At 42.2% G+C, this 27,040-nt stretch overlaps 1 protein-coding gene across 2 annotated transcripts in view; it reads left to right on the forward strand.

Annotated features, from left to right (window-relative positions):
- SPAG8 (sperm associated antigen 8) overlaps nucleotides 1-24,673 on the forward strand; it is a 953,320-nt gene extending 928,647 nt beyond the window's left edge. For both annotated transcript variants that reach the window (XM_044078982.1, XM_044078981.1), the window contains exon 6: nucleotides 23,941-24,673. In XM_044078982.1, coding sequence (XP_043934917.1) covers nucleotides 23,941-24,063 — 123 coding nt within the window. In that variant the 3' untranslated portion in view covers nucleotides 24,064-24,673. The remainder of the gene's footprint in view (nucleotides 1-23,940) is intronic.
- Nucleotides 24,674-27,040: the final 2,367 nt, after the last annotated feature.

Consider the following 27,040-nt stretch of genomic DNA (forward strand, 5'->3'; position numbering starts at 1 on the left):
CATCTGTGTCACACAAAGTCATTACGGTTCCTATTGGAATGTGTGAGTGAGGATCTATGGCCGAGGTATATGTCAGACCTGTTCAAATGCAGCAAAGTCTGTCAATGATGACTATTCATAACAGGTGTAGAACAACCTGTGTGGATATGCATGCAGACCCCTTATTGCTTATGTGATCCACCAAGGGATTCCAAAATACCTTTGGAAATGTGATTAACAAAAGAGAGATGACATAACACTTGGTTGCATGTACACATCGGTACATGTTCATCATGTTGGTGGCTACTACCTATGTGGTACTGTGGGGATAATATGTTCCGTAAAGGTGGATGACTATGCTTAGTTTGGCTTATAGCTTTACAGCATGTGTTTGACAACAGGCATCTGTCTGTATGATACACTTGTGGTTGATGTGTGTGTCATCTGGAGAATGCGTTATAGGCCACAGTATGCATTACCAGACATGGACGGACATATCCCTACTGTGATTGCTTGTACCTAAGAGAGCTATATGCCAAACAGGAGTGGTGTCAGTAATGGGTGCAGATGAATACCAGTGGTTACTGCCATTGTATAATACCCGAAGGATCCAAATGTTGCTGTGTGTCCTACATCTGTGTGTCGGTTGTCAAGACATCATCTAACGATTGGTTATGGTCAGGCTGTTGAAGTGATGTATACTACCAGAATACAAAACAATGACAGATAGTAACAGTATCACCCACAGCACAGTGTCAAACCATGTCATGCACACATGTGTAGTCAGGTTCCGAAATGTGTGTAATACAATGCGTACTGGCCACCAATAGAAACTATGGAGTGTTACTTTGTAATACAGAGCATGTCACCCTGGTCATGTGTCCACTATGCATGTACATGCAGACAGTGCACCTCCACCATGTTCAAAACTGTACACCTGCAAATCTGTGCTACACACATCCCACACATACTGTCCACTCTCTAACACATGCTGCCAGTACTGCACACATCAGCCAAGTGGCACATGGCTGCACAATACACAATTGGATCCAACACTGGTGTAAACAACACTAAAATGACAATCATGGCTTTAATGCATCATGCCTGCTCAGCTACACCTTCAAGCATATCATTACACTCTACTGCTGACAACATGCTAACATTGCTATACTGCTATATAGACACCCTGTGCATCAGCACCATGGTAGCCTGTTCCTGCATTGATGTTACAGATGACAGGAGGTGGCACAGGTTTCATCATATGCACAGGGTGTGTTGTTGGTTTGCCAGAGGCCTACAGTGAGCCATCTAATCAACATGTATGTGTGTGTGTGTGTGTGTGTGTGTGTGTGTGTGTGTGTGTGTGTGTGTGTGTGTCAGGGTAAAGAATACTGGAATGGGCCAATGTTGTTGTAATGTGTGTGGGTATGTGTTAGCCCTAGGTGTCCGGAGTATGTGTGTGTGTCTGCATGCACACAGTCCCACCATATGGCTGCCATATACAGGTATTTGTGGGACAGCCACAGACTGTACCTGCGAGGCTTTACAGATCACTGTCTCTGGCCATGGATATGGTACCTGTGCCTGGCAGGGGTGCTACTGACACTATCAGGTACTAAGCCAGACTGGGTACTATCCCCAGAGGTGGATGGTTGTACACTGGACACAGGTCCCTGCTGGAACTGTCCAGAGCCACATGCATGTGGTCTTCTAGGACGTTCTATGGACAGCCCATCCCCAACATTGCTGGGGCTGGTACTGGTACTATGGGAGCAGCTGTGGTTTGTGGGACGTCCACAGCGACTGGCAGCTGCTGATGTTGCTGGCATACTTCCATGTCGACGTCTCAACCATCCTGCACTGTCCTGACACATGGACATGACATTGCGGAGGATATCTAATGTCTCTCCCCAACTTCTATCAGTGACCTCAGTGTAATTGCGGATGGCACCTGCTAGGTCATGGATACTCTCAAGTACAGCGGTGTTATGTTGCCTCTGTGCCCTTAGTCCCTGTCTGATGTACTATTCCATACATGCCTGTGCCTCCATGACAGCCTGGAACATGCGTGACGTAGTAAGTCCTGTGGCACGTCTGCCAGGGGCATGATGAACAGCAGTGCTCTTACGAGAACCCCTGGACATCTGCCTATGTGGTACACTTCCAGACATCTGGGTATGGCTGCTGTAAGGGGATGCATGTGCCATAGATACCACAATGTCCTGGCCAGTGCCGACTGTACGCTGTCCCTCACCTAAGGCCATTGGTGATTGATGTATTGGCAGTATGACTGTGTGCATGGATGGGGTGGACAGTTGTGTACTATCGATTGTTGGCCCAACGACAGACCCTGGCAAACATGCCTGTGCCTCAACACACCTATCTTCATTTTCACTATGTGGCTCAGTGACATCAGTTTCCCTGCTGCAGTGAACCAGCCCTAACACAGTACCTGTGGGAGGAAGACAGGAAACACACTTTACGACCTGTACATGATGTCGGAACACATGCACACATGAACACATGCACACACGCAAACATGAACACATGAACACATGCACACATGCATACATGCACACATGAACACATCCACACATGCACACAAATACACTCCTCACTACTGCAGATACCCACACACACCACCAGCAATCCAAAACATACTCAATAGTGGTTGAAGGTGGGTTACACTATCACAAGGCAAACAGTCATATCACATGTGTCACCATGCAGAAAATCTGTTGCTCAAGACCATGCAGTGCGAGTGTAGACAGCCCTTGTTCATAACAGTATACATGGCTTTGATGCATGTGTGTTGTTTAGTGATTGGCCTCACCCTGGAACGCAATGTTTACATGGATGCAACATTGCTGTGCAAGTATTAAAAGCTCTGCAATGTCTTGTGCACCATCACTCACAGGCATACATACCATGACTAGATGTGTATCTGTGTGTCACATAGATATTCATTTCTGATTACAGTGTCTGTGTCTAATTGTGGACACATGTTTAGCACATGCATGCTATGTATACACACAGGATGAGTGGTGCATGTATACGTGATGGAATACCATTGCTCAACATGGCCATTGTACAGTGGTTATGGTGAGTGTAGGACATATTGTGGACATGCCAGTGCCAGCCATGACATGGCATGCTACAACATGACTGCAACATTAAACATCACACATACCCAATGTGTGTCATGTGACCTATACACTCAATAGCATTACAAGACATATATGTGTCACTTTGTACAAATGGTGATTGCTATTTATATTGTGTATAGGTGCATATGTTTGCACACACACAACATTGAGGTGCATAGCAATGACTGCTATGTGTAGTACTGTGGTCACTGTAACTGCATGGGGTGTAGTACCATGAGCCATCATCATCATGCATCATGTGGTCACTGAAGGCTACTAATGTGTACCAGAACGCCAACTAGCATGCTGTACCTGAACTGCAGTACCATGGCTACATTCACAATTACACAGCCACTTGTTACATGGGTTTGTAAGGTGACCAATAGGGAGCATTGCCTAACATGAATGTGTTATTTGTTGAAGAGTGTCGCACAGCCCCATGATAGGCCTCTAACCCTCAGGTATTTTATGTGTGCTGTGTGGATGACATGTGGGATACTGAAGTGTGACCTCATAGTGGGTGTCTGTATATGCCATGTGTAGCATGTTAAGGTGTACTGCGTATGACAAAGTTGTGTATGTTGTGTACATGTGTATCAACTATGCATATCCAATGTCCAGTACGGTGTTGCCACAATTGTGTGTGATGCTCTGTGTATTGCATGTGATTGAGGCAGCTACTGACATTACTGAGATGTGCATAGTCTCACAGCAAACATGCACAGCATGCATTATGCATAGGTGTGTTACATGTACATGGCCTACACCTCACCTATGACATGCACATTTCATTAGCAATATTAAATTTATAACACACTCACCAGCATGAATCGGCTGCCTTGCTCTCACACCAGAGGGACCTACAAGAATATGAGACAGTTTGTCAGAGGCCACAACTGTGGCATTGCTACTGTGAGTTTGCTAAACTACAGTAGTACAACAGTCGACTTTCACAGGCATACAGATTATATTCCAAATATCAATATTGCACAACACTAGGCAGCATAACTGCTAAACACGCAGTACACATCTCACATATGCATAATCTACGAATACGGGTAACAGTAGTCTACAGATATGGCATGTTACCTGCACACTCCATGTCAACATGCCTATGGCTCCGGCCTCCATGATGACACATGTATGTTGCTGTTCTTGTTGTTGGCCAGGAGCCACCACGCTTAGGAGCAGTGCCTCCACTCTAGTGAGGGGGGGATGAATGGCTACCCCACCACTTGTGGCAAGCTGTTGTCTATGGATATCAGACGCACGCTACCGGACATGACTAATTAAATCACTGCAGTGATAGCGTACCTGCTCATATGTCCGGTTATGCATGCCTATGTCATTTACCCGATGAACAAGATCTTGCCACAGTGCAGTCCGCTCATGCTGGTTCTGGCTGGTTCTAGAGAACAGCAGGGTGTAGTGCTGCACCAGGCTGCTGTGTATTTCCTGTTCCTCTGCAGCTGTTTTCGACTGTGGGCCATGACCCTGGAAGACAATTAAACAATATGTGTGAGCACGTCATGTGGCACACTTAACATTCTAAAGTACAGATATCAATTAACTGCCATATATAGCATCCGATTGGCTGTCAGAGGATACACACATTCAATAACACATATCAGTGCTCAGGCCACAACTGGCTGGCAGTGCCTGGCACGCTCTATATATCAAACCATGTTTTGCAGAGCAACAAAGAGAAGCCAGTATGTAAGACTATACACCAGTACATGGCACACTGTATGTGACACAATGCACCACCTAGCCACAGGAGGTATATATCAAGCTAATGCATAAATAAAGATGTCATCCATTGCAATGAATGTAAAGTACAGTTACAGTATTCCCAGTATACCAACCTAGTCATTGATGCCAAACCCCTGCCTAACATATGTGCACAGTTGTTAATATAGGTGGCATACTACTGTACTTGACTATACATGTTGCTAGATACACACGTATACCCTGTAACACACATATGATTGAGGGCATGGTACAGGCATAATTACACACACTTCAGACATACATACAACACACAAATGTATGCCAACCCAGATGAGCTTTACCTGTGTACCATACAGTACTGTGTGTCACTACTTACAAAACCTTATGCCTGAGGTATGTAATCTGTGACGACTAAAGGGAACACACAAAACAGTGTTTCCAAGCAATGTGAACATATAACATACTGTGATGTTTAGGCCTACAGCTTCAGGTAGTACTGCAGTTCATACGGGAGTTGGATTCACCAGCAGTACTACTCACTAAGCATACAAGTATTGCTTTAGCCTATTAGTGTGGCATTGTGATTATCAAAGGGAAGGCTACTATCTACCTGTGTCCCATGTTCCCTTATCACACTTTCGGCGTTAGGTGGACTACCACCTATGTGGTAGTTAATGGGTACAGTGTTTTGGCAAGAAGGGATGGCACTGCAGTGTCAACACTGAGCTTCAGTTTCATGGTGGGAATATCAATTATGCCACAGTTGTGAGATATACAGTTATGTAATAATATTGCACAGTGTTGTGCAGAATGCATTTAAGGTGTCCTCAGCCCATGTAGCTTTAGCAGGCCTCACTGGCTGCAACACTGCAAAACTGACAAATCATACCCACAGTGTTTAACCACCACATGTCATAAACCAGCATTGCATGCTGTTTTCTTTGCCACACACTACAACCTACATAGAAATATGCACATAACAACCTTCAACAACATATATATATATATATCCACCCTTCACAAACAGTTGCAGTATGTCCCTTGCTCTATGCACATGTACAGATACATATATATACGTACTGCTGCCACATACCAATGATTCACAATATGTAGAGTACTCTTCAAAAACATCTACTACATGACAGCAAATACATATGTGTTACATACCTTTCCTTTGTATTTCTCTGTTCCATCTGGTTTTAAAGTATTTTTTGGGGGGGTTTTCTCTCTTGATGTTGCTCTTTCTTTTTCTGTGTCTGTCTGTTTCTGTCTCTTTGTCTTTGTCTGTGTCTCTGTCTCTCTCTCTCTCGCTCTCGCTCTCTCTGTTGCTGCAATGATATTATTGCATGTGTGGACAGAAAGTACAGCCTGCTTTTCTAGGTATCTGCACATGTGCATGTGATGGCCTCTGCACCAGTTGGTGCCCACCATTTAGTAACTGCATGCAGCCTGCTGTGTGGTAATTGCAGTACTCACTGTCATAGCGGCCCACTGCTATAAAATGGTAAGTTAGGTAGGCGTAGCCCTTTCAGCTTTCCAAAGTGGGGCCCATGCTTGATTGCTGTGGACACTGTTGTGTCAGTCAGAAGGTTGGTATACTTCTTATATCTGAAGGTAGGGTTGTAGCCAGTGATTTGCATGTTGTACTCAAACCTGAATGTTGCTGCTTCCAGTAGACACTTGTCAGTGTAGAATTTGCTCACCCCTCCAAATGCTAACACAAGATACATGGGAGTAGGTACTTTCTTTTCTAATTAGACAATTAACTGCCATACAAAAGTAGTTATTGCAATGTATTCTTCTGGCACATGAACTGTTTGTGAACTACTATACTGTAAATATTAATATACTCACTTCTGAACAGTTTGTGTTTTTTTTGTGTTGACATTAGCACGGGCTGCTCAAGACAACTGGACAGATTTCAGTGCTGAGTATGCCTGCCTACATCCTTGGTAGAGCCTGAATACACAGGTATATTGTACTCTTGGGTAGGGGTGCAGAAGTACAGAGAGCATTATTTATTATTGTGTGATGTTTATCTTGCTGAACATACAGGGTACCTGTTAGTCTATCAAGGCAAGTAGTCTGTCTGCGTAGCTCCCACCTGTGGACATATCCAGATGGTAGTCAGAGGTTAGCCTATTATTCTTTGTCTGTGCACGACACCAGTCTTTTCAGCACTGGAACAATGGCATTGTCACAGTTGGTTGCTACCAGTACATGGCTACATCCTTTGATATTTCTGTGTTGTACTCCTACATAAGGGTATGCTTGTGGAACTCCTTCCGAAGCTATATGCAGAGTGTGTAACAGCAGAAAAGCTGATATGCCTGTTTGTTTCTGCCTCTGCCAGGTCTCTGATAATACACTCAGGTATATATTTGAACTGCCTCAGGGAAAGGTACATATAAGTGAGGTACACCTGTAATATATTACAGACATTAAGTTGAGACTGTGAGAGAATCAGAGCATATGTATTAATACACCTTTTCTGACGTGCAAGCAGTGTCTACTCTTACGTATTGACATTATTCATTAAGTGTAATTCCCCACTTTTTTGCCTAATGTCTGTACTTTTCAGAGGGATTCAGAGGGACATGGCTAACATTTGTTTATGAATCAGGGAAATCATTGAAAAGCAGTCACAGTTGGGAAGTATGGCCTATGCCCTATTCAAATATGCCAGTGTTTATCCTGCTCTGATACTGTGTGGGGTTTGTAAAGTGCTACTGTAACATTATTTCCTGCTAGAATGGCTGGTTCTCTTTTCACAGTCATGTCATGCAATTCCACAACAACTGCTGGTAAAGATCCACAGAACAAGATATGTGTTTTGGCATTCCTCTTTTCCCTTTACATTCACTCATTGTAATGCATGATATATTTATTACAGCACCAACTTGCTGTATGTATATTGTGGCTTAGTGGTACTTTGTGTAGTGTGTCCAAGGTCCGGGGTTCGAGACTGACAGAGGTGTTTTATTTTGCTGCTCAGCAGAACAAGGGCCCTGTCATGCAGAGTGACTAAGGCACATTTAAGCAGTTGTAAGCGGGTTTGCGCGAGTTTGCGTGATGCTTAGCGATGCTTAGCTAAGCGCACACAAGCGCACACTCGCGCACCCCTGCCTACTACTGCTTAAAAGTGTTTACTCCCACTAACCCCCGCGCTAATTTGTTTGAAAGAAAAGAAAATGGGGAGATAGGAAAGTGGTGTAAAAGGGGGCACAAAGAGGGAAAGACAGTAGGTAAACCAGCTTGGGATGTGCAGGACGGGAGTAGGGAAGGTCCATAGCTGCCCATTTCTTTACCATGAGAAAGGGGTGAGGACAACAAAGTATGTTGTACTGCCAATTATAATTATCAGTTTACATGTCCACCAGACATGTGTGCGAAATGGGCAGCTATGTATGAAGCGTGATTTTTTTGCGGGAGCAGATTGCCCATTTATTTATTTTTTTTTCAGGTGAGAGTGGAATGTGAGGTAAGGGAAGTAGGTATGTTGTGGGAGGTAGGTTGGTGAGGTAAACAGACAAGACAAACAAGACGCATACAGGGGCGGAATATGACACATGGGGTGGGTGAACACAATTGACGGGGAAGGATGTTTGGAAATCGCAAGCCCATCAGTCCACAGATGGTAACAGTGGAACTGAGATCCCCACCCATGGGCAGTCACCACTGCACCTTCACAGCCCGGATGGTGGCTGTGCTGGTGGCTACGTAGGAGGGGCAGGCTCACCTGTGAGTCATGCCACTCTTACCTCGAGCTGGCGTAGGGGATCAGCGACTGAACGCTGGATCTCCCTACGCACCACAGCCCGGACCCTTCGGAGGGTGACAGGTGGCCCTTCTCTGCCCACACTTGCATGGGGGGACGAGACCCATCCCCTGCAGCGCTTCCACCCAAAGGTGGCACAGGACCAACGGAGGAGGGGACACGGGCTGGGCACTGGACATGCTGGTGCCAGGTGCAATCGCCAGCTGAGGAGGGACAGGTTGGTCCACTGGGACCGGCCTTCCCATACGTTCTGTGTTTAGGTGTATTTAATGACAACATAGACAACAGCATTCCAAATTAGTTGTAACAGCATGCAGTAATATTCCCATTAACCCAACACACCAGGGTTCCAACAGTTGAACAGCAAGCATAACACATGCATATATTGAATGACAGTGGACATTCCAACAGCATGCAGGAATGATTGGTGGCAACAGGCCACCAAGATTGTGGTGTTTGAACAGGGCACATGCATCAAAGTAAATGCAAATATTTATAGAACAATAGGACATATGTCCCAACAAATGTTTTGAGATTACACATACCCATTGAGGTGTGGAATTGCATTGTTTATGCACATACAGTATGGTGTAAAAAGATACCTCCATTAACATCTTATGTGTACTTATAGTTTACACTACATTCCTACTGACTGCAGGTGTAGATCCCCTACATGTATTATTACACTAGGCAACGTGCATTAGGTTGTGTAATCGGTTTGGCTAGTTCATTATATACCCGACCTATATCTGACATACTAACTGTACAGGATGCAGATGTTACTGCTATGTATTTATTTATTTATTTTATTTATATTTATATATCTACATATCTGGGTGTGTTCACGTGACATTTTCAGTTATATTTCTACAGCCCCTTACATTTCTAGCAGCACACCCACATTTCTGGGGAACACATTAGCAAGCTACTCATGTGCCAGATTTACCTATGCATGCCAGCCATTAACCAACTGTTGAGGACTGTATATATGCTTCACAGCTACTGGCACTCCCTTCATCCACTTTATGTGGGACTGCCCAACTGTGGGTTGACAACACTTACTACAACAGTACTTTTTATATAATGCAAGAGTACAACAACATTTCAAAGTAAGTGACACGGATACACTCCAGGTATTATACCTTTATTAATTACATTACACACTTTTCTAGAGGCTCTCTCATTTATTTGATATTACAGTGCATGCAGAAGACTTATTCAAGACGTATTGTACTTTATTAATAGGTTACAACACTCTTTTTCAGGCTCGCTCACTTATTTTATATAACAGTACATATAGAGATATTATTCAGGACATATTTTACCTTTATTAATGGGTTACAACACTCTTTTTCTGGCTTTCTCACTTATTTTATATAACAGTACATGCAGAGGAATTATCCAGGGCATTTTATGGCTTTATTATTGTGCTACAACACTTTTTTTCAGGTTCTCTCACTTATTTTATATAACAATACATGCAGAATAATTACTAACCTGCCTGGTGGCGCAGCATTAGCAGCCTATCTGCATAGGCTTGCTGATTCACAGCATGGACACCTGCAGCTGTGAAGTAAATGAAGGGATATTGAGACATACCTATCCATTATATAGACTACAATACCATTTCTTACATACTTCATTCCATGGCTACCTACTCAGTAGTGGGGCATCTTGCATGTCACTGGCCTCCTGTATCCATTGTTTCAGTAGGTCCTGCTTCCATCTCTTCAGGTTTGCATGGTGGTGACGGACCTGCTCACCAGTCCGAGGGACGCCTGTGGCACTGGTGAGATCATTAGCTAACCGGTTCCAAGCCTCCGCTTTGTACTCCGTCCCTTGAAACTGGCCCTGCAGGAGTCTTGATTCATGATGGTGGACTAGGAGCCAAACCGTGTATTTTGACTCCTGATGCCCCACCGTTGCGCTCGAAAGCGAGTACCCTCTCCAGCACCTGCCATTCTGACTGCAAATGGGAGCTACAATCAGTTATGGCGAGTATTCCTGCCTATGGAGCTTAAATATGCTTCATTTCCCACACTTATTTGTGATTGGCCATTTTTGAAAATTCTCAGCTAACAGCAAACCTGCTTAGCAATGGTTAAACTTCCATTTATAAGTATATGTATGTTAACAGTGGATGTTTATGCTCAGCTGTCATGGCTTAGTGGTTCAGTACTTTGATTATGGTGCACAGTATCCTGGGTCCAAAGCCTGTCATTGCTTTTTATTTTACTACTGGCCTGATCAGCTAAGAGTTGTGGCTATGTTTAGCCAACTTTGCTCTACTTTGCCCAACATTGCTCTATGTTGCCCGACATTGCCCTAGTTTGCACAGTGCGCAGCTCCGTGCAGCCATGTTTTGTTTGCGCGAGTTGGCGTGATGTGCAGCTACGTGCAAAGCCATTGCACTAGTTAAAGCAGTGGTAAGCTATGGGCAATTATTCTTAAATGTGCTTAATACTGGTAAACGTTGCTTAGCAGTGCTTCACATTGCTTAAGATAGGTTACTTATGCATTCATTAGTATGCATGACTGTTTCACCTTCTTATATATATTTAAAATATCATTCACTACTACATAGGGCATTTCAGTGCATTTTAATAAAATTTAAAAGGTAAATGTCAGGAACTATTTATATGCACAGATTTCCTACTGAAAATGGAAAGGGGAGTGGTGGGACTCGAACCGGGAATGCCTCCTCTTTGTGCGAAAGCTCTACCACTACGCTATTGCTGTTTGGCTTAGTTTGCATATTAGTAGTTTATTATCTTCTTCAATGTCTAAACTGCTTACTGTAGCTAAGCAATGGGCACACCTGCGCACACATGCGTAAATACGGGCAGCTATTTCGGGAATAATAAAAAAAATAAAATTGTTTTACATTTTATATTTTATTTGTACAGGGGTTTTGAATGTGGGGGAGTGTAGTGTTGGGGGTATACACATTTGAGTGGACTCGCTCATATCTGCTGACATTTGCAGATTTAGGCACTTGAAGGGGCGTGGATATTTGGACTGCTCGGCAGTCTGACATGCCCCCTGCGTCCGTGTTAGCCTTAGAGTTGAGTCAGTGCACCCTCATGAATATGCATGGCACGCTGACATCATACTCTTAGGCAGCCGTTTCCGAGTAAGACTTAGTTAGTCTTACACGGAGGATTACTGAATTCCCCCCCCCCATAGTTTAAGTATGCAGTTCAAAGCTGAATACAATTAAAACACAGAATAACGAAAATGTACCACTATATACAAACAGAAGCCAATGAAGCTATACAAAATTATACAAATGCAATATAAGAAAAACAAACCAACCTTTCCCTCACAACAATCTATGACAGAGACTGACTGATATTTTCCAGTAAAGCCTTGATTTTTTTATTTTACCCTTTAAATACATGATTTATTTCCTATCTCCTTCCTTATTTCAAAAATACTTAACCTGTTGCAATTTCTGTGTGACTTGCAAAAGCCACCGTTCTGGTCTCCATCCTCATTTAAATATGCACTTGAAATCAGAGTAAAATTAAAACATGGTGTAATGAAAATACACCACAAAATACAAAATAAAAGAAGGCAATGAAGAAATACCCATTGCAAGAAATCAATATAAGATACACAGACTAACCATTCCCTCACAGCAATCTATGATCCCTTAAATAAAAGGTTTTGTTCCTAACTCCTCCCTTAGTTCACAAGTAATTAATCTTAATTTACTGTTATAATTTTTGTGTGACCCACAAGAGACACATCTCCAGTCTCCTGCCTAGTTTAAAAAATGCAGTCGAAAGCAGAATACAATTAAAACACAGTATAATGAAAGTACTGCTCTATATACAAAATAGAAGAAGGCAATGAAGGTATACAAATTACAAGAAAGCAAAATAAGAAAAACAAACTACCCCGTTCCATCAAAACAGTCTATGGCAGATTCTGAGTGAGCTTTTCCAGCAAAACCTTGAAATGTTTTGCTTTTCCCCTTAAATACAAGGCTCCTGCCTCAGGTCACATGTAATTAACCAAAAATAGGAGATGATAGGGTGAACTTCCTGAACACAAAACCAAACAAGGTTCACTCTGGGGACCAAATCAGAGTATGAGACCCTGGAACGTACACAATGTCAAAAATAATCCAAAGAAACTACTGAGCTTAGAAGGTTGATTTAATATCTTCATCAGATAACAAACACAAAATCAATTACATGCTTCACAAGAACCACCCATCTTTTATACCCTACATGAATGATTGAATCCTGTTAATTACCAATCAAATAATTTAAACAATCTGTAAACTTGCCCTGAATGAAAAAATATATATCCATGGTTCTTCAAAATGTTCTGTACAATATAATATGTTGGTAGTTGAATGTTAAACTAATTATTTCATGTTAAAAACAATTTAATTTTAAAAAATAGGTAATTTAAAAAATAGTGTTATAAAATGTGTATATGCAAAAAGATACAATAAATTCTGTGAACTTGTAATCAAAAATACTGCCATCAAGTGGACAAAATAAAGATTAAAATTTACAATTTGGCAGCCCTTAATTTAAGAACAGGAGTTATTGAAAGCATTTCATTTAAGCCTGGCTCCTTAGTAGCTTCCAGGATAATTTGCCAATATAACTCTCTGTATTCGAGTTTTGTTTCCCACATGCCACCCCTGATTTCTTTTGGAACAATTTCTAATACAGGGTCTCATACTCTGATTTGGTCCCCAGAGTGAACCTTGTTTGGTCACATGTAATTAACCTTAATTGACATGTTCCAGTTTCTGTGTGACTCAGCTCTGGTCTCTTTCCTAGTTTAAATATGTAATAAGAATACAATTAAAACACAGTGTCATGAAAATACACCACAATATGCAAAATAGAAGAAGGCACTGAGGCAATGAAAATTACAAGAAAGCAATATAAGAAAAACAAACTTATATGTCCCTCATCGCAGTCTGTGGTAGTGTCTGAGTGAGTTTTTTCAGTAAAACCATAGGTTATGAGGTTGCAGACCATTAGTCTTGCCAACATCCTGAAGTCAGAATCAAACCCTGTACTTTGTGGGAGGTAAAGAACTTAATCATTATGCCAACTCCTCACTGCCATAATGAAAACCCCACCCTCACAACTCTTTGATATGTGGATACCAAATGGTTAATAATACCATTCTGTCCACAGATGTTTATGTTCAAATAAATAACCATTCACATCCTTCTAAACTTTAACAATAAAGTTATTGGTAGTGCAGTAGTAGCGCTGTCACCTCACAGCAAGAGGTTCTCCTGTTCGATTCTCGGCTGCAGCGTCTTCTGTGTGGAGTCTGCATGTCCTCCCCATGGTCGAGTGGCGTTCAAAAGATATGCGTAAATGGGCATGCCTTCAAGGTTGGGCATTGGGCTGGCACCTCAGCACTGTAAAAAAAAATCGACTGCCAATCATTAGCAGACCGGAGTTCCGCTGTAGCGACCCCTTAACCGGGAAAAGCCAAACAAAGAACTTGAAATAAATACACAAGTAATCACTTGAGAAGTATATATGCTCAATATATTTAAACTAGAAGTTCTAACAGACAAATGACAAGGAGCAAGCATTTTCCAACTGGTCTTTATCCTAAATGTATACTATGCATGTTAGTAGCTTTTAGGCTGAGTGTATAACTTGCAATGACTTACAATGTCCTTAAATGCAGCAGCTCTGCCTCTTAGTATGTGTTTCTACAAGGAAATCGAGCAGTTTCTCTCTCTCTCTATCTCCCCCCCCCCCCTTTTCATTCTGTATTCATATGATCTCCATAGTTCTCAATCTCTTAGAGCACAAAATTTGTAAAAAGCCATAAATAATGGGGGGACAAAGGCTTAAAAGAGGGACAATTTTTAAACATTGCTCTTACAAACTTAGAAATATGATAGAATAACAGGTTTTGCATTGGTATTAATTTTCTGAAGGGTATAAATTCTGAATCTCAAACACTTGTCATTATTTTCTGAATTTACTCCTCAATAATATGCCAAAGATTTGCTAGACAACCACAATTTAATGAGAAACAGACCCAAAATATGAGGCAAAAATCTGGGTATTCTATAAAAATCTGTACAGTTGCGAGGTATGAGATCTTCCATGGCTTCATACCTGAGTTTTGTGATATGCTTTCTTTTTTCACAGCCACAAACTTCCAGTGGAGAATGCATCTTGACCTAAGGAATACCTTCAAGGAGCACTAGGATTCAGGTACTGCACACGTGCTTCACAATTAAACTACAGTGCATTCCCACACATTTTCATTATATACCATCTCTTACACACACACACATTCCTGCATTGCATTCCATAGACATGTTTACAGATACAGTAGTACATGGTCAATGGCATTTGCATTAATGGTACCAGTGTTGACAAGGTTCCACATCCTTACAGGCCTAAGGTGCAGAAGCTGTGCAGACAATGGCTGACTTACCATATCAGAATGGAGGCAGAGATTGTGGCTCACCACAATATAAAAAAAATATTTTCAAGTGCTTAACCAAGATATTTCATTCACATGCTGAATCTATGGGAATATGTGATCTTTTAATACTTACAGATGCCAAGGTATGTAGCGCTCTAAATCCTAGCTGTATGGACTTGGCAGTGAATTACTGGAACACTGGGTATTTTTCAAGCATCTGCCTTATGAATAATAAGTAAGTTCCTTGAGCACATATGGTTTACCAAGATTGTAGAGGAGAGAGGCAGCACTATGTGTGTCTTCTGCAATTTAACAGTGCTCCCCTGAGTACTGGGTGCCATAGACTGCACTGACGTAGTAATAAAGCTTTCACTTGCCCTCCCCCAGCACAGAGGTACATCAATAGGCAACTCTACCACTATCTTAACTGCCAGGTAGTCTGTGATAGACATGCAGTTATATGCAGTGTGCGCCTGTGGTATCTATGTATTTCTCAAGATTACCACATAGAGTATATGTCTGGTCTGTATGCTCATGTTCAGAGTGGTGATTTCCCACAGCCTGTAGATTTTGACACATCCTGTAGAAACAATCTAGCACATATACGCCCTGTGCATGTAGTTAGCACCACAAATATTGGTGCATTTGTTTTACAGGCAATGCTAACTTTCCCATTGATGCCTGTCTCTTGACTCTAATGCATTACCCTGATAACTTGGGAGAAACGCATTAGAAGAGATCCGTCAGTGAATTTGGCTTTCAATTAACTGGGTTAGACAAATAGTGGTTCACTAAATTGGGTCTCCGATAAAGTGATATAGACCCTAATACAAGACTGTCAACATGAACATGGTAGGAGAAATGCATCAGAGGGGCCATAGGTGAGGGCTGTGTTAGCTGGACTGATAATAGGAGTCAAGAATAATTTCCTTCTGTGACAGAGATGAGGTGCCATTGCATGACCTTAACTTGATCTTGTCCCAGTGAAAATAAGAGGACAGGAGCAGAGAGTTCTCACAGTAGAGATGGTGAGCTCCTTTGGGACCTGAACCTTGCAGTGATAGATTATACTCTTAGGAACTCTAAACTGCCCGTGAAAATGGGTGATATCCTTTTGATGGCTCTAGACACAGCCATTGAGCATGTACTCCTGAAAGACCATATACCCAACCACTGTGTGCCTATACCCTACTACAGCTGTGGACAACACTTCCAGTCTGGGCAGACATGAACATACTGGCAATCATATGTATAAAAATGCTGACTGAGACATTGTATACCACAGTAACCCTCATCAGGCAGGTTATAGTTAATGGCTGTGTGGTCAAGGAGTTCATCATGGTGCAGGGTGTTGTCCTTCCAAATGGCATCTAGCACACTTACCAGCTCAATTGAGGACTGTGTGGCAGCCAACTTTGCAAGGATGACACTGCTGCACATCTGCTGATTTATGTCTAATGCACACATGTCATGGGACAACTATGCATAGTTATGGCATTGAATAACCCCGTGCTGCTGACCTGTGTTAGGTATGCCACAGAATAAGCAGTGCCTACTTCAAAAGCTGCAGTTTTAGGCACAAGGGAGCACCTGCAAGGCTCACAGCCACAGTAGATCCTTCTCTCACAGGGGTGATGTGCACTCCAACAGTACAACCACATGATGTTGAAGATGCCTGGCTGTACATACATCCTGTGTGGAGGGCAACTTGCCAACCAGGACTGAGGCAGATATGAGTGATACTCTGTCCTCTGACTGTACCACCTGACATTTGATTTTTGATATCATTGCCATATGATATACAGTTGCAGAAATCAGCCTCTTGTCCCAACCCTAGTAATGTCTACTTGTTACTCTATATCAGAGGTCTCTTTACATCAAGCTGAAGGAGCTGAAACCAGTTTACGTGGCCTTGATAGCATTTCCATAGAGGTTTCAGTTAGCACTTCTCCAAGTCAATGCTGCAGTAGTGTGGTAAATAAAATTGCTTTTTGTCTCATTCATCACAACACAATTTTAAAGGTGCATGCCTTTTCCTATTTTCCTAAAAATAGACTTTAACACATGGTTTCCTTCTATTTCCACTCTTTCAGAAGTTACTGCTCAAAAAAAAACAATCAGTCTAATTCTAGTAGCTGCATCTTGTCCATTACAGGCATGATCATTTTCTGCTAATGAATGATGTTAAGTTGTCCATCTCGCCTTCGTTCTTGCTGTTTGGGTTCGGAGCCAATCCTCGACTCTGACTCGGCCATCTTCTATAGCTCGAGACCTGTTTACTGGCTCGAGGCTACCCCTTATCCCAGCATGCCCAGTGTCAGCTACCTAGATCTCATTTGCCGCTTCAGCTGCGAGGTTGCTTCCTTACCGGCTCAGGCTTAGTATAGTTTTTTCTATTGATATTTTGTTGTTTATTCTTGAAAGTTTGTCAAGTTTTTGTCTATTTTATTGTCTAGATAATATTCCTTAATCCCTTATCACGTTCTTGTGTATTTTAGCTTTGTTGGCCATCGCTCCATAACTTGCAGGCTTTCTGTTCCCTTGAACTCGTTTAAATTAGAGAGTTCCCCCCTCCCTAGGATAGCCATTTAAATTAGAGGCTTTCCTTCTGTTCCTTAACTGTAAAGAAAAAAGTCTATTTGTTTCTTGTTTTATGTAGTATAGCTTTTTATTATTGTTGCTGTGTTTTTTTGTTACTATTATGTCTAAAGATACCAAGGTATCTGGCTTCAAAAAGTGTGACTCATGCTGTCAGAAAATGTCTCTGACAGATGGGCACACTAGTTGTGTATATTGTTTGGGCACTGTTCACCTGCTGGACTCCAGTTCAATATGTCATGCTTTTAGTCCAAGGGTCCTGCAGGAGCCCAAAAACAAATGAATCCTTCAGGGATTATTGAAGCCTCAGGATTCTCTGGCTAAATGTACTCAGCCAGCAAAATCCCCTAAGTCTGTCAAGCCGTCGGTTCCACCTTCAGAGCCGACTCCTTTACTTGACCAACCAAGTATGTCGGTGCCGGCTGGCACCGAAAACACAACTCCTCCGTTGGCTCCATCTGCTATTTCGGAGCTGTCTCGGAGCCATAAGAGACTGAGATCTCCATCCTTGGAGTCCATCCACTTGGCACCTCAGTCACCTTTGTTACAGAGTGAATGTAGCCATCATTCTTGCCACTCCTCTCGATCCTCTAGATTATCGAATCATGATGTGGCGAGAGTAGTAAGTAGGTTGCTTAAGTCATAGGCACTGGAAAAAATTCTGTCCAGCCCACCTCAACAGATATTGGCTCCAACCGCCTCTATTTCTATTCCTCCTCCAACTACATTTAGCTCGGAGCCGGAGACCATGGATCCGCAGGTAGTAGAACTGTCGCCGCTGATCATCATCTCTCCTTTGGCTCCGATTACCTCGATTATACCTTCTATCGAGGGATCTGGGAGCTGAGACTCTTTCGTCAGCTCTGAGGGGGGGAGGGGGGAGTGCCATCAGACCCTTGTCCGACCCTTGTTCTCCCCCTCGGAGCTTCGGTGCAGGTGAGCTCAGGTGAGCTCAGCTCCAACATCAGCTTCAGAGCCATCACCCTCGATGTGGAGAAAGACTCCTATTTCTTCGGAGCCGGAGCTTTCTCTGCCTAGAGGTCGGGACGCTTTTGAGGTCATGCGGAGTGTGCTGTCCCCTGAAACAGCTCTACTGCCAGCTCCATTGGCTCCTCCCCCCATGGTGTCTGTTCCAACCTCTACTCCTCTCCCAGACCCCAAGCGTAGGGAACGTATGCCCCAGGACACCCCATTGGGTGATCCCTCTTCTTCCAAAGCCTCCCCTTGATCACTCAGAGGAGCCTCCCTAGACGAAGAAGAAGTGCAAGAGGAAGCACATAGACTCCCCTGAGTCTGTCACTTCAGATACAGACACGGATGAATCGGAAGGGTCCCCAAGGTCTCCCTCTGAAGATGTTTCCTTTTCGGACATCCTTGAAATGCTTAGATGGAGGAGGGACTGGACTTCCCTAGCCCCTACTGAGGACAAGTCTGTATACCTGGACACATTCAGTTCCTGACCTTCCACCTCCTGGGTATCTCCTCCTTTCGATCCACTCATATCTGTAGTGGCTCGAAAGGCTTGGTCAACTCCACATTCTGTGGTACCTACTCCGACGAGACCAAACACATTTATTACAGCCCCCCAGGACAAGCAATTCCTCTCCAAAGGTGTGCCCGTTGATGCCATTGTGGTAGCAGCAGCCACCAAGAAAGAGTTAGCAGAAACCTCTTCATCTGTTCATCCTCCAAACAAAGAGTCTCGGACAATAGACCGATATGGAAAGCAAATGTTTGCTTCAGCAACCTTTTCAATGAGGTTCCTGAATTATCTATGCCATTTTACACGTCTTCAAAGGGATCTCCTGAAAGAGCTTGGGGATACCCTTCAAGATCCTACAGCTGAGGGGGCATCAGTTAAAGTAGCTTCTCAGCTTGCAACTCTTAATTCCATAGTCAACTCCTCCATGATGCTGATTTTCTATGCAGCCGATGGAGTGAGCAGAGCCGCAGGGACAGGTGTGGCTCTCAGGAGACATGCTTGGATGCAGCTGTGTCAGTTTGCAGAACCCTTTCGAGTGTCCTTCACCAATACTCCCTTTGATGGCTCCTTTCTCTTTGGGCCTCACGTGAAAGACATGTTGACCAGGTGTGAGCAGGAAGGCAAGACAATCTCTGCCATGGGAGTCCATTTTTCCACTCCTTCCAGACCTTATCCCAAGGGTCAGAAGAGTGGAAGGATGTGATTCTGAAAATCCCAGGGACCCTTGCCTGACACACATGGTGATTTTCCCCCCAGGGGCAGAGGGGGAAACAACAATAACAGACGCCACCCTCATGGCAGACGGGGGACTGCAGAACCAGGGTGACAGAGAAACCTTCTCTGCTAAACCCTTCCAGCATCCCTGAAGGGTTGCCTGACGGCTCATCTCTGGAGGCAGTCAGGGGAAGACTTTCGCTGTACCCAAAAGCCTGGCAAAATATAACAAGACACAGACGGGTACTATCCATCATATCTAGAGGTTACAAAATTCCCTTCCATCAACCCCCCCCCATAGAATCAAAAAGCCCATCCCAGATGTCCCACCCAATCTAAGGGATCATGCAGTCACAGAAGTTTTTAACAAGTGTTAATTCTAATGCAGAGCAAAAGGGTTCAAGTCAGACATCCTCCAAGCTCTAGGCTCCATGGTATCTGCCATTCTTCTTGTCCCATTAGCGCATTTCCACATGAGAATCTTTCAGTGGCTTCTTTTCACGCAGTGGTCTTTCCAGGAACTACCCATGTCTCACATGATCCTGATCACAGAAACATGCAAAAGGCACCTTTCTTGGTGGATGGTCTCCCCACTAGTAATTCAAGGAAGACCTTTCATACAACCCCCTCTGGTAGCCACAATGACCACGGATGCCTCCCTGATAGGGTGGGGGGGGCATTATCTAGGCAGGACAGTCCAAGGCAATTGGCAACCTCACGAGTACCATCTGCATATCAAAGTCCTAAAAATGAGAACGGTTCTCCTAGCATTGCAAGCCCTTCAAGACTCTCTTCCTTCTGGGACCACTGCAATCCAAAAGGACAGCATGTCAGTGGTGTGGTACATCAACAAACAGGGCGGGACCAGGTCTTGCCCCTTGTGTCGAGAAGCATTCAGACTGTGGCAATGGGCAATTTCCTCCCAACGTTTTCTGATAACAATGCATATCCCTGGGAAATCCAACTTTATAGCGGACAGGCTCAGAAGAGCTATCCTCATGCCTCACGAGTGGTCTCTGAATCAGGAAGTTGCGGATCTTATCTTCTGCAAATGGGGACAGTCTTGCTGCGATCTATTTGCCACTCCTCTCAACAACAAATGCAGCAGCTACTTCTCCCTACTTCCTCTTCCAGGTCATATACCCAGAGATGCTCTAGTCCACAACTGGCCTCAGGGACTCCTTTATGCTTTTCCCTCTTTTCCCCCAAATTCCAAGACTCATACAGAAAGCAAAATCATTGGGTTGCAAAATGATCCTTATTGCCCCATATTGGCCTCAACAAATATGGTTCCTGTTCCTACACCTCTACTTTCTGGATCAACCATGGATTCTGGACCCGGTTCCAGATTTTCTGATTCACAAATCAGGAGGGTTGCACCAATCCCTTCAAACTCTCCAGCTCACAGCTTGGTTACTCCACTTCCAGCCTTAGCCAGGCTTTCCAATATTTCCCCAGCAGTCCGTGATATTATTGTTTCCTCACATAAGTGTACTATGAGGAAAATGTATGCTAGTAAATGGAAACAGTTTTCTTACTGGGCAGAATCTAGAAATTTGGATCCTTTCTCAGCCCCAGTCCATGAAATTCTTGAATTTCTAGCACAGCTTTTTCAGTCTGGTGCAGCTTCTGCTACCATTAGAGTACAACTAGCTGCCATTTCTAATTTTCATAGCGGTATGTTTAATTCTAGCATAATGTCTCATAAGCTCTGCAAAGCCTTTATGAAAGGAACATCTCTCCCTAGACCCCCAGTTAGAGATCCTCCCCCTCCTTGAGATCTCAATTTAGTTTTAGCCTCCTTAATTTTGCCTCCCTTTGAACCGGCAGCATCATGCTCTTTAAAATTTCTTTCTTGGAAGACACTTCAGCTAGACGTGTCTCAGAACTTCAAGCACTATGTGTTTATCCTCCTTACCTGGTGTTTCACAATGACAGAGTTTCTCTGAGGACCAATCCATCCTTTATTCCTAAAGTCTGCTCAGAGAACGATTTAAATCAATCCATAGTTCTCCCAGTTTTCTTTCCTAATCACAGCAACAAGGCAGAATACAAGCTCCACCAATTGGATGTACACAGACAATTGCATTTTTACCTCCATAGAACTAATTAACTAAGAAAGACCAGTTATTTCTTTCTTATGCTTTAAACAAACAAGGCCTTCCAGTTTCTAAAGTGACCTTATCCAGATGGTTATCTGATACTATTCCCTTTATTTATCAGTTACGAAATAAAGAGCTACCAGCTAAACCAAAAGGTCATTCCACTAGAGCATTAGCCACCTCTGTAGCTTTTCAGTCTAGGTTGCCCATAGACTCAATCTGTGCAGCTGCCACTTGGGCAAAACCCCACACTTTTATCTCTCATTACAAGGTAGATTTGGTCTCCCGGAGTAGAGCTTCCTTTGGTTCTACTGTTCTGAAGAGTTTGTTCCAATGAGCCACCTAGGATTTTAGGTGCTAGGGACGCTGTCCCAAACAGCAAGAATGAAGGTGAGATGGACAACTTAACATAAAGAAGTTATTACCTACCATAACATTCCATGTTAGTTGTCTTCATCTCGCCTTCCTTCTTGCGTCCCTCCCTCCTTCCCCCTTCCTAGAGGATTGTGAGGAGTTCCCTTTTGTTTTCACTGGCTGAGCATCTTTTATTACTTCACGTGCCAGGTAATTTATAATTCTTTTCTTGTTTTGGTGTATTGGACAACCAGTTTTTAGTAACTGGTTACTCTACTTATGTCTAGTGTGCGCTATCACAAATGAGATCTGGGTAGCTGATGCTGAGCATGCTGGGATAAGGGGTAGCCTCGAGCCAGTAAACAGCTCTCGAGCTATAGAAGATGGCCGAGTTAGAGCCGCGGATCAGTTCTGAACACAAACAGCAAGAAGGAAGGCAAGATGAAGACAACTAACATGAAACGTTATGGTAGGTACATAACTTCTTTTTATCATACATGCACCATGGTCATTACCTCTGCACAAATCCGTATTGACATAGTAGTCGGCTAGTATTCCATATCCCAGTCTCACAACTCTGAGTCTGTCTGCATGGAGGATTGCTTTTGGGTTTCTAATAGCAGTTCTTGTTTCCACTCACATGTTAAATATCTTAAAGGATGCCAACAGCCCTAATACTAGAATTTGTTTTAATTCAAAAGTACAGATTTGTTTCTTAGACTATGTTGCAAGATCTTCATCATTTACATTCTACCAGGCTGAGATTGTTAGGCTGTTTAAATAATTTAGTTGATCTGAAATGTGCTTATTTATCAGACAGACTTCAAGTTACTGCAATATTTACTTTCCAACCAACTTTTCCTGAGATTATAGCTCAACCATCTGCAAAGGGTTACCTTAATAGAGTTTATCATTTAAGGCCACTAAGAAGGTATATTCCTTAGGAGAAGGTAGGGTCCTGAATTAGATTTATAGGTTTCTCAGCAGTGAGAGGAGCTTTAATATATTAATATATTAAATATGAAGTCAACCAGGGTGACAAAACTGGATAAGGTATGGATACTATGATTGAATGACTTAATCAAATTAATGTTCATGGTTTGCACCAAAAAAGAGGGACTTTTGCCTCGGAAATCTTGTCTAGTAAAGTAATAAAACAAAGTTTCCTTTCACAAAGGTGTGTAGGTAGCCAAACAGGGCCTGTTCAAACTCCCCTTTAGTAATGATCTTAACGATCGCTAGATGTATTTTCCATGACTGGATTGTAATCTATTCTATTGGATTGTGATCCAACTTCCTATAACCAAAGCCAGTATACAAAATAGATGGATAAATGGGTTTCTGGACAGATGGGTGGAGTATGTGCATTAAAATGTGGAACATTCATACAATTGTAATAAAAATGAGACTGAACTATAAAAAGTTCAGGTCAGTAAATAAATCGTAGTGAAATTTGACTTTGTCTTGTGCTACCTGGAAGTTTATGTTTCATTACATTTTAGCACTATCTCAGTATGATCATTATATTTGAAATTATCATTGCAGCATTTTAAATAAAATTTAAAAAGCTTCTGTGTTTAAACTGCTCTCATTTATAATGTTTTTTTTTCTCCATAGGGTGTTACAAATATAAGGACAAGAGACACACCCTTTAAAAAGAACAGTTCTTTTAGCACTCCTATTTATGAATCTATGGGTGATCCTGAGCCACACACATTGGAAAATTACCCTAATCTGTAGGAAATCCAGGATGGCTGTACCATGTATTGATGAAGACCCTCCTTTCTACAGCATCATTGTATGCTGCAAACTCTAACTCTGTATTCTTTCTGCTTAGGCCTGTCTTCTTCCATCACGTTTTCTTAGCCAAATAAAAATGAAGGTTTGTTAAGTACTTTGTAACCCAGCTGTGGAATAATTTATTAGCAAAGATAGGTTGCTACTAATTATAGTGTTTTAGTGAGATTTAGGACCAGTGCCTGAATAAATATGACAAAAAGGCAAGGGGGGGGGGTGAAATTGCTCCGTTTTATATTTGAGATTCAGCAGTACTCTGTATTTTGTGTTTGTTGTGTTTAACTCGGCAGATAAATTGAGAAAGCAACTAATGTTTAATAATGCCCAATGTCAACATTATAAATGTTTTATGTAAAAATAAAAAGATCCAGAAAATGTAAATTCGTCAATACAGAATTTCAAAAACTGTATTATTAATCATGACTTGGTAATTGGTCTTAATTTATTTAATTGAATTGATTTATAAAGCAAATTGAATTAACGAAGAAACAGTGTTTGAAATAGATGCATATTCAGTCTTGTGTTAACTGGCAATAAATGAGTTTCAAATAAACCTTCTCCTTGTCCTTTTGTCTTTAACATTGTTCATCTTGATAAGTCTACTCTTTCTTGCATTGCACTGCTTGTTAAGTATAATAACCTTTCCCCCAGGGGTCAAATGTATGAGTTTGTTTACCAGTTTTCACAATGGTTCTTATTCCCTGGTGAAATTCATGAATATGTGAGGAAAGATTAAGAAAGATCTTCTAATACTGGCACAGAATCACAACCATTAGAGCGTGCAAATGAACTGTCTCTTAAGATCCATTATTGCAAATGTCATTAACTAGCTTTCTGCATTCTTGGAGCTGATAAGTATCTAAGAATATTGTGCATTAGTCAACACTGAGACCCCCGCCCCCGAATTCATGATACATGTTGGGGAAAAAAACTCAAAGCCCACAGTATCACACAATTAAGCAACAAATCCACTACCCACTTAAAACATAAAATGACAATGCTGAAACCAGAAGCAGTGAAAATACAATTAAAACTCATGCCCACACATTTAAAAGCTAAGAAAATGTAGAAGTGTTTTTGTAAGGGAACATGTCTCCATAAATCTTCATTTGCAGGCTTTTTGCCAGAACTCACCTTGTAGGCTGCACAGATATGGGGCAAGGGCAAACACTATGCATACTGTGTAATCCACCTATAAACCCTTTCACTTTGCAGAACACAATAACAAAGCTCATTTTTGCTGCAATATTTCTGAAGGTGATGCTGCATCTACACTATCTCCCCAAAAAAGGCAGTAAGTTCTAAGCTGATTACTTCCCTGAGCATAACTGAGTCTTCTGTGTGAATTTGTAATGGTCCACCACAATGAAAATTAATTTCAGAAAAAAACATAATTCAGTGACTACATTTCACTGACCTGTGATTGAAAAGGTTCAGAGTTGGGAGAACTTTTCTTATCCTCACCCCATGTTGGGGGGGGGGGGGGCACTACTACCAGGTAAATATAACCAAACCAAAGAAATCACTTAATGTTAAGGGTATTCTGGGGTTCTGGGCAATCTGACACTTTTACTGAAAAATGTTTTGTGAATTATGTTTTGCTGAGTCATTCAATGGTCATTTTGTTGAACTCCTTGTCAGGAAGTGGTGGCAGACATGACCACAAGGTCTGATATGATATTCCTTATGGGTCATAGTACAGACTATTTTTGGCAGCTCATCTTTATAGAGATTATTCTCTAGTGCTATACATATATCTAAAGCAAGTGGACACCTTAACTAAGAAGCACGAGTCTGGCAGTATGGATTTTTGAGTGATAAAATATTACAGACATGCAACTTATGTCTCAAGATTGCTGCTTACATTGACAGTTTAGTTATATAACATAAGTGTACCTAGAAATTCATTGTGGATGCTTTTGCAGCCATCACATAGACCTGAAGAAAAATATATATGGATTACATTTTCAGTTGCTTCTTATGAAACCATATGAGTCATATTGTTTTAATAAAAAAAATAGCGATAACACAAAGCAAATGCAATATGGCTTTAAAAAGCCCATTCTTTTCTTTGGGGAACAAAATGCCTATATCGCTCTCTTATGCAGGAGGCAAGCCCTTCATCACTGAACTTAACTCAGTATCACTGTGGTCAGTGCAGTGTCACTAGCTCAGCAGGTAGCACATTCATCAACTTAAGTCAGCATCACTGCAGTTGGTACAGTCTCACTAACTCAGTAAGTAGCACATTCATCACCTTAACTCAGTATCACTGCAGTCAGTACAGTGTCACAAAGTAAGTGGGTGGGAGGATGGCATAATGGTAAAGGTGTTTACCTTGCAGACACAAGGTGCAGGGTTTGATTCTCACATGGGGTAATTGGCTATGCTTAAAATGGCCCACAAGGGTAGTTAGCCTAGTACTAACCTATGAACCTATCTGGGCCAATTACTAAATCAACATTTTACCCTGGGATCACTTCATTGGCTCTGCTTGACAGAGGCTCAGGTAATTAATCAATGGAGCGGTGAAAGCCGACACTCTGGCTAGGCTTATAAATGCCCTCGGTCAGATAGCCTAGTACCTACCTATGAACCTATAAGTAGCACGTTCATAACCTTAACTCAGTATCACTGCAGTCAGTACAGTGTCACTAACTCAGTAAGTAGCACATTCATCACTTTAACTCAGTATCACTGCAGTCAGTACAGTGTCACTAACTCAGTAAGTAGCACATTCATCACCTTAACTCAGTATCATTGCAGTCATTACAGTGTCACTAACTCAGTAAGTAGCACATTCATCACCTTAACTCAGTATCATTGCAGTCAGTACAGTGTCACTAACAGTAACTAGCATATTCATTAACTTAACTTGGTATCTGCGCAGTGTGTACAGTGTAATTAGTTTAGGAGATAG

The sequence above is a fragment of the Protopterus annectens genome, chromosome 1.part1 (assembly GCF_019279795.1).
Source record: "Protopterus annectens isolate FY-2018-M chromosome 1.part1, PAN1.0, whole genome shotgun sequence".
In the NCBI taxonomy this organism is placed as follows: Eukaryota; Metazoa; Chordata; order Ceratodontiformes; family Protopteridae; genus Protopterus; species Protopterus annectens.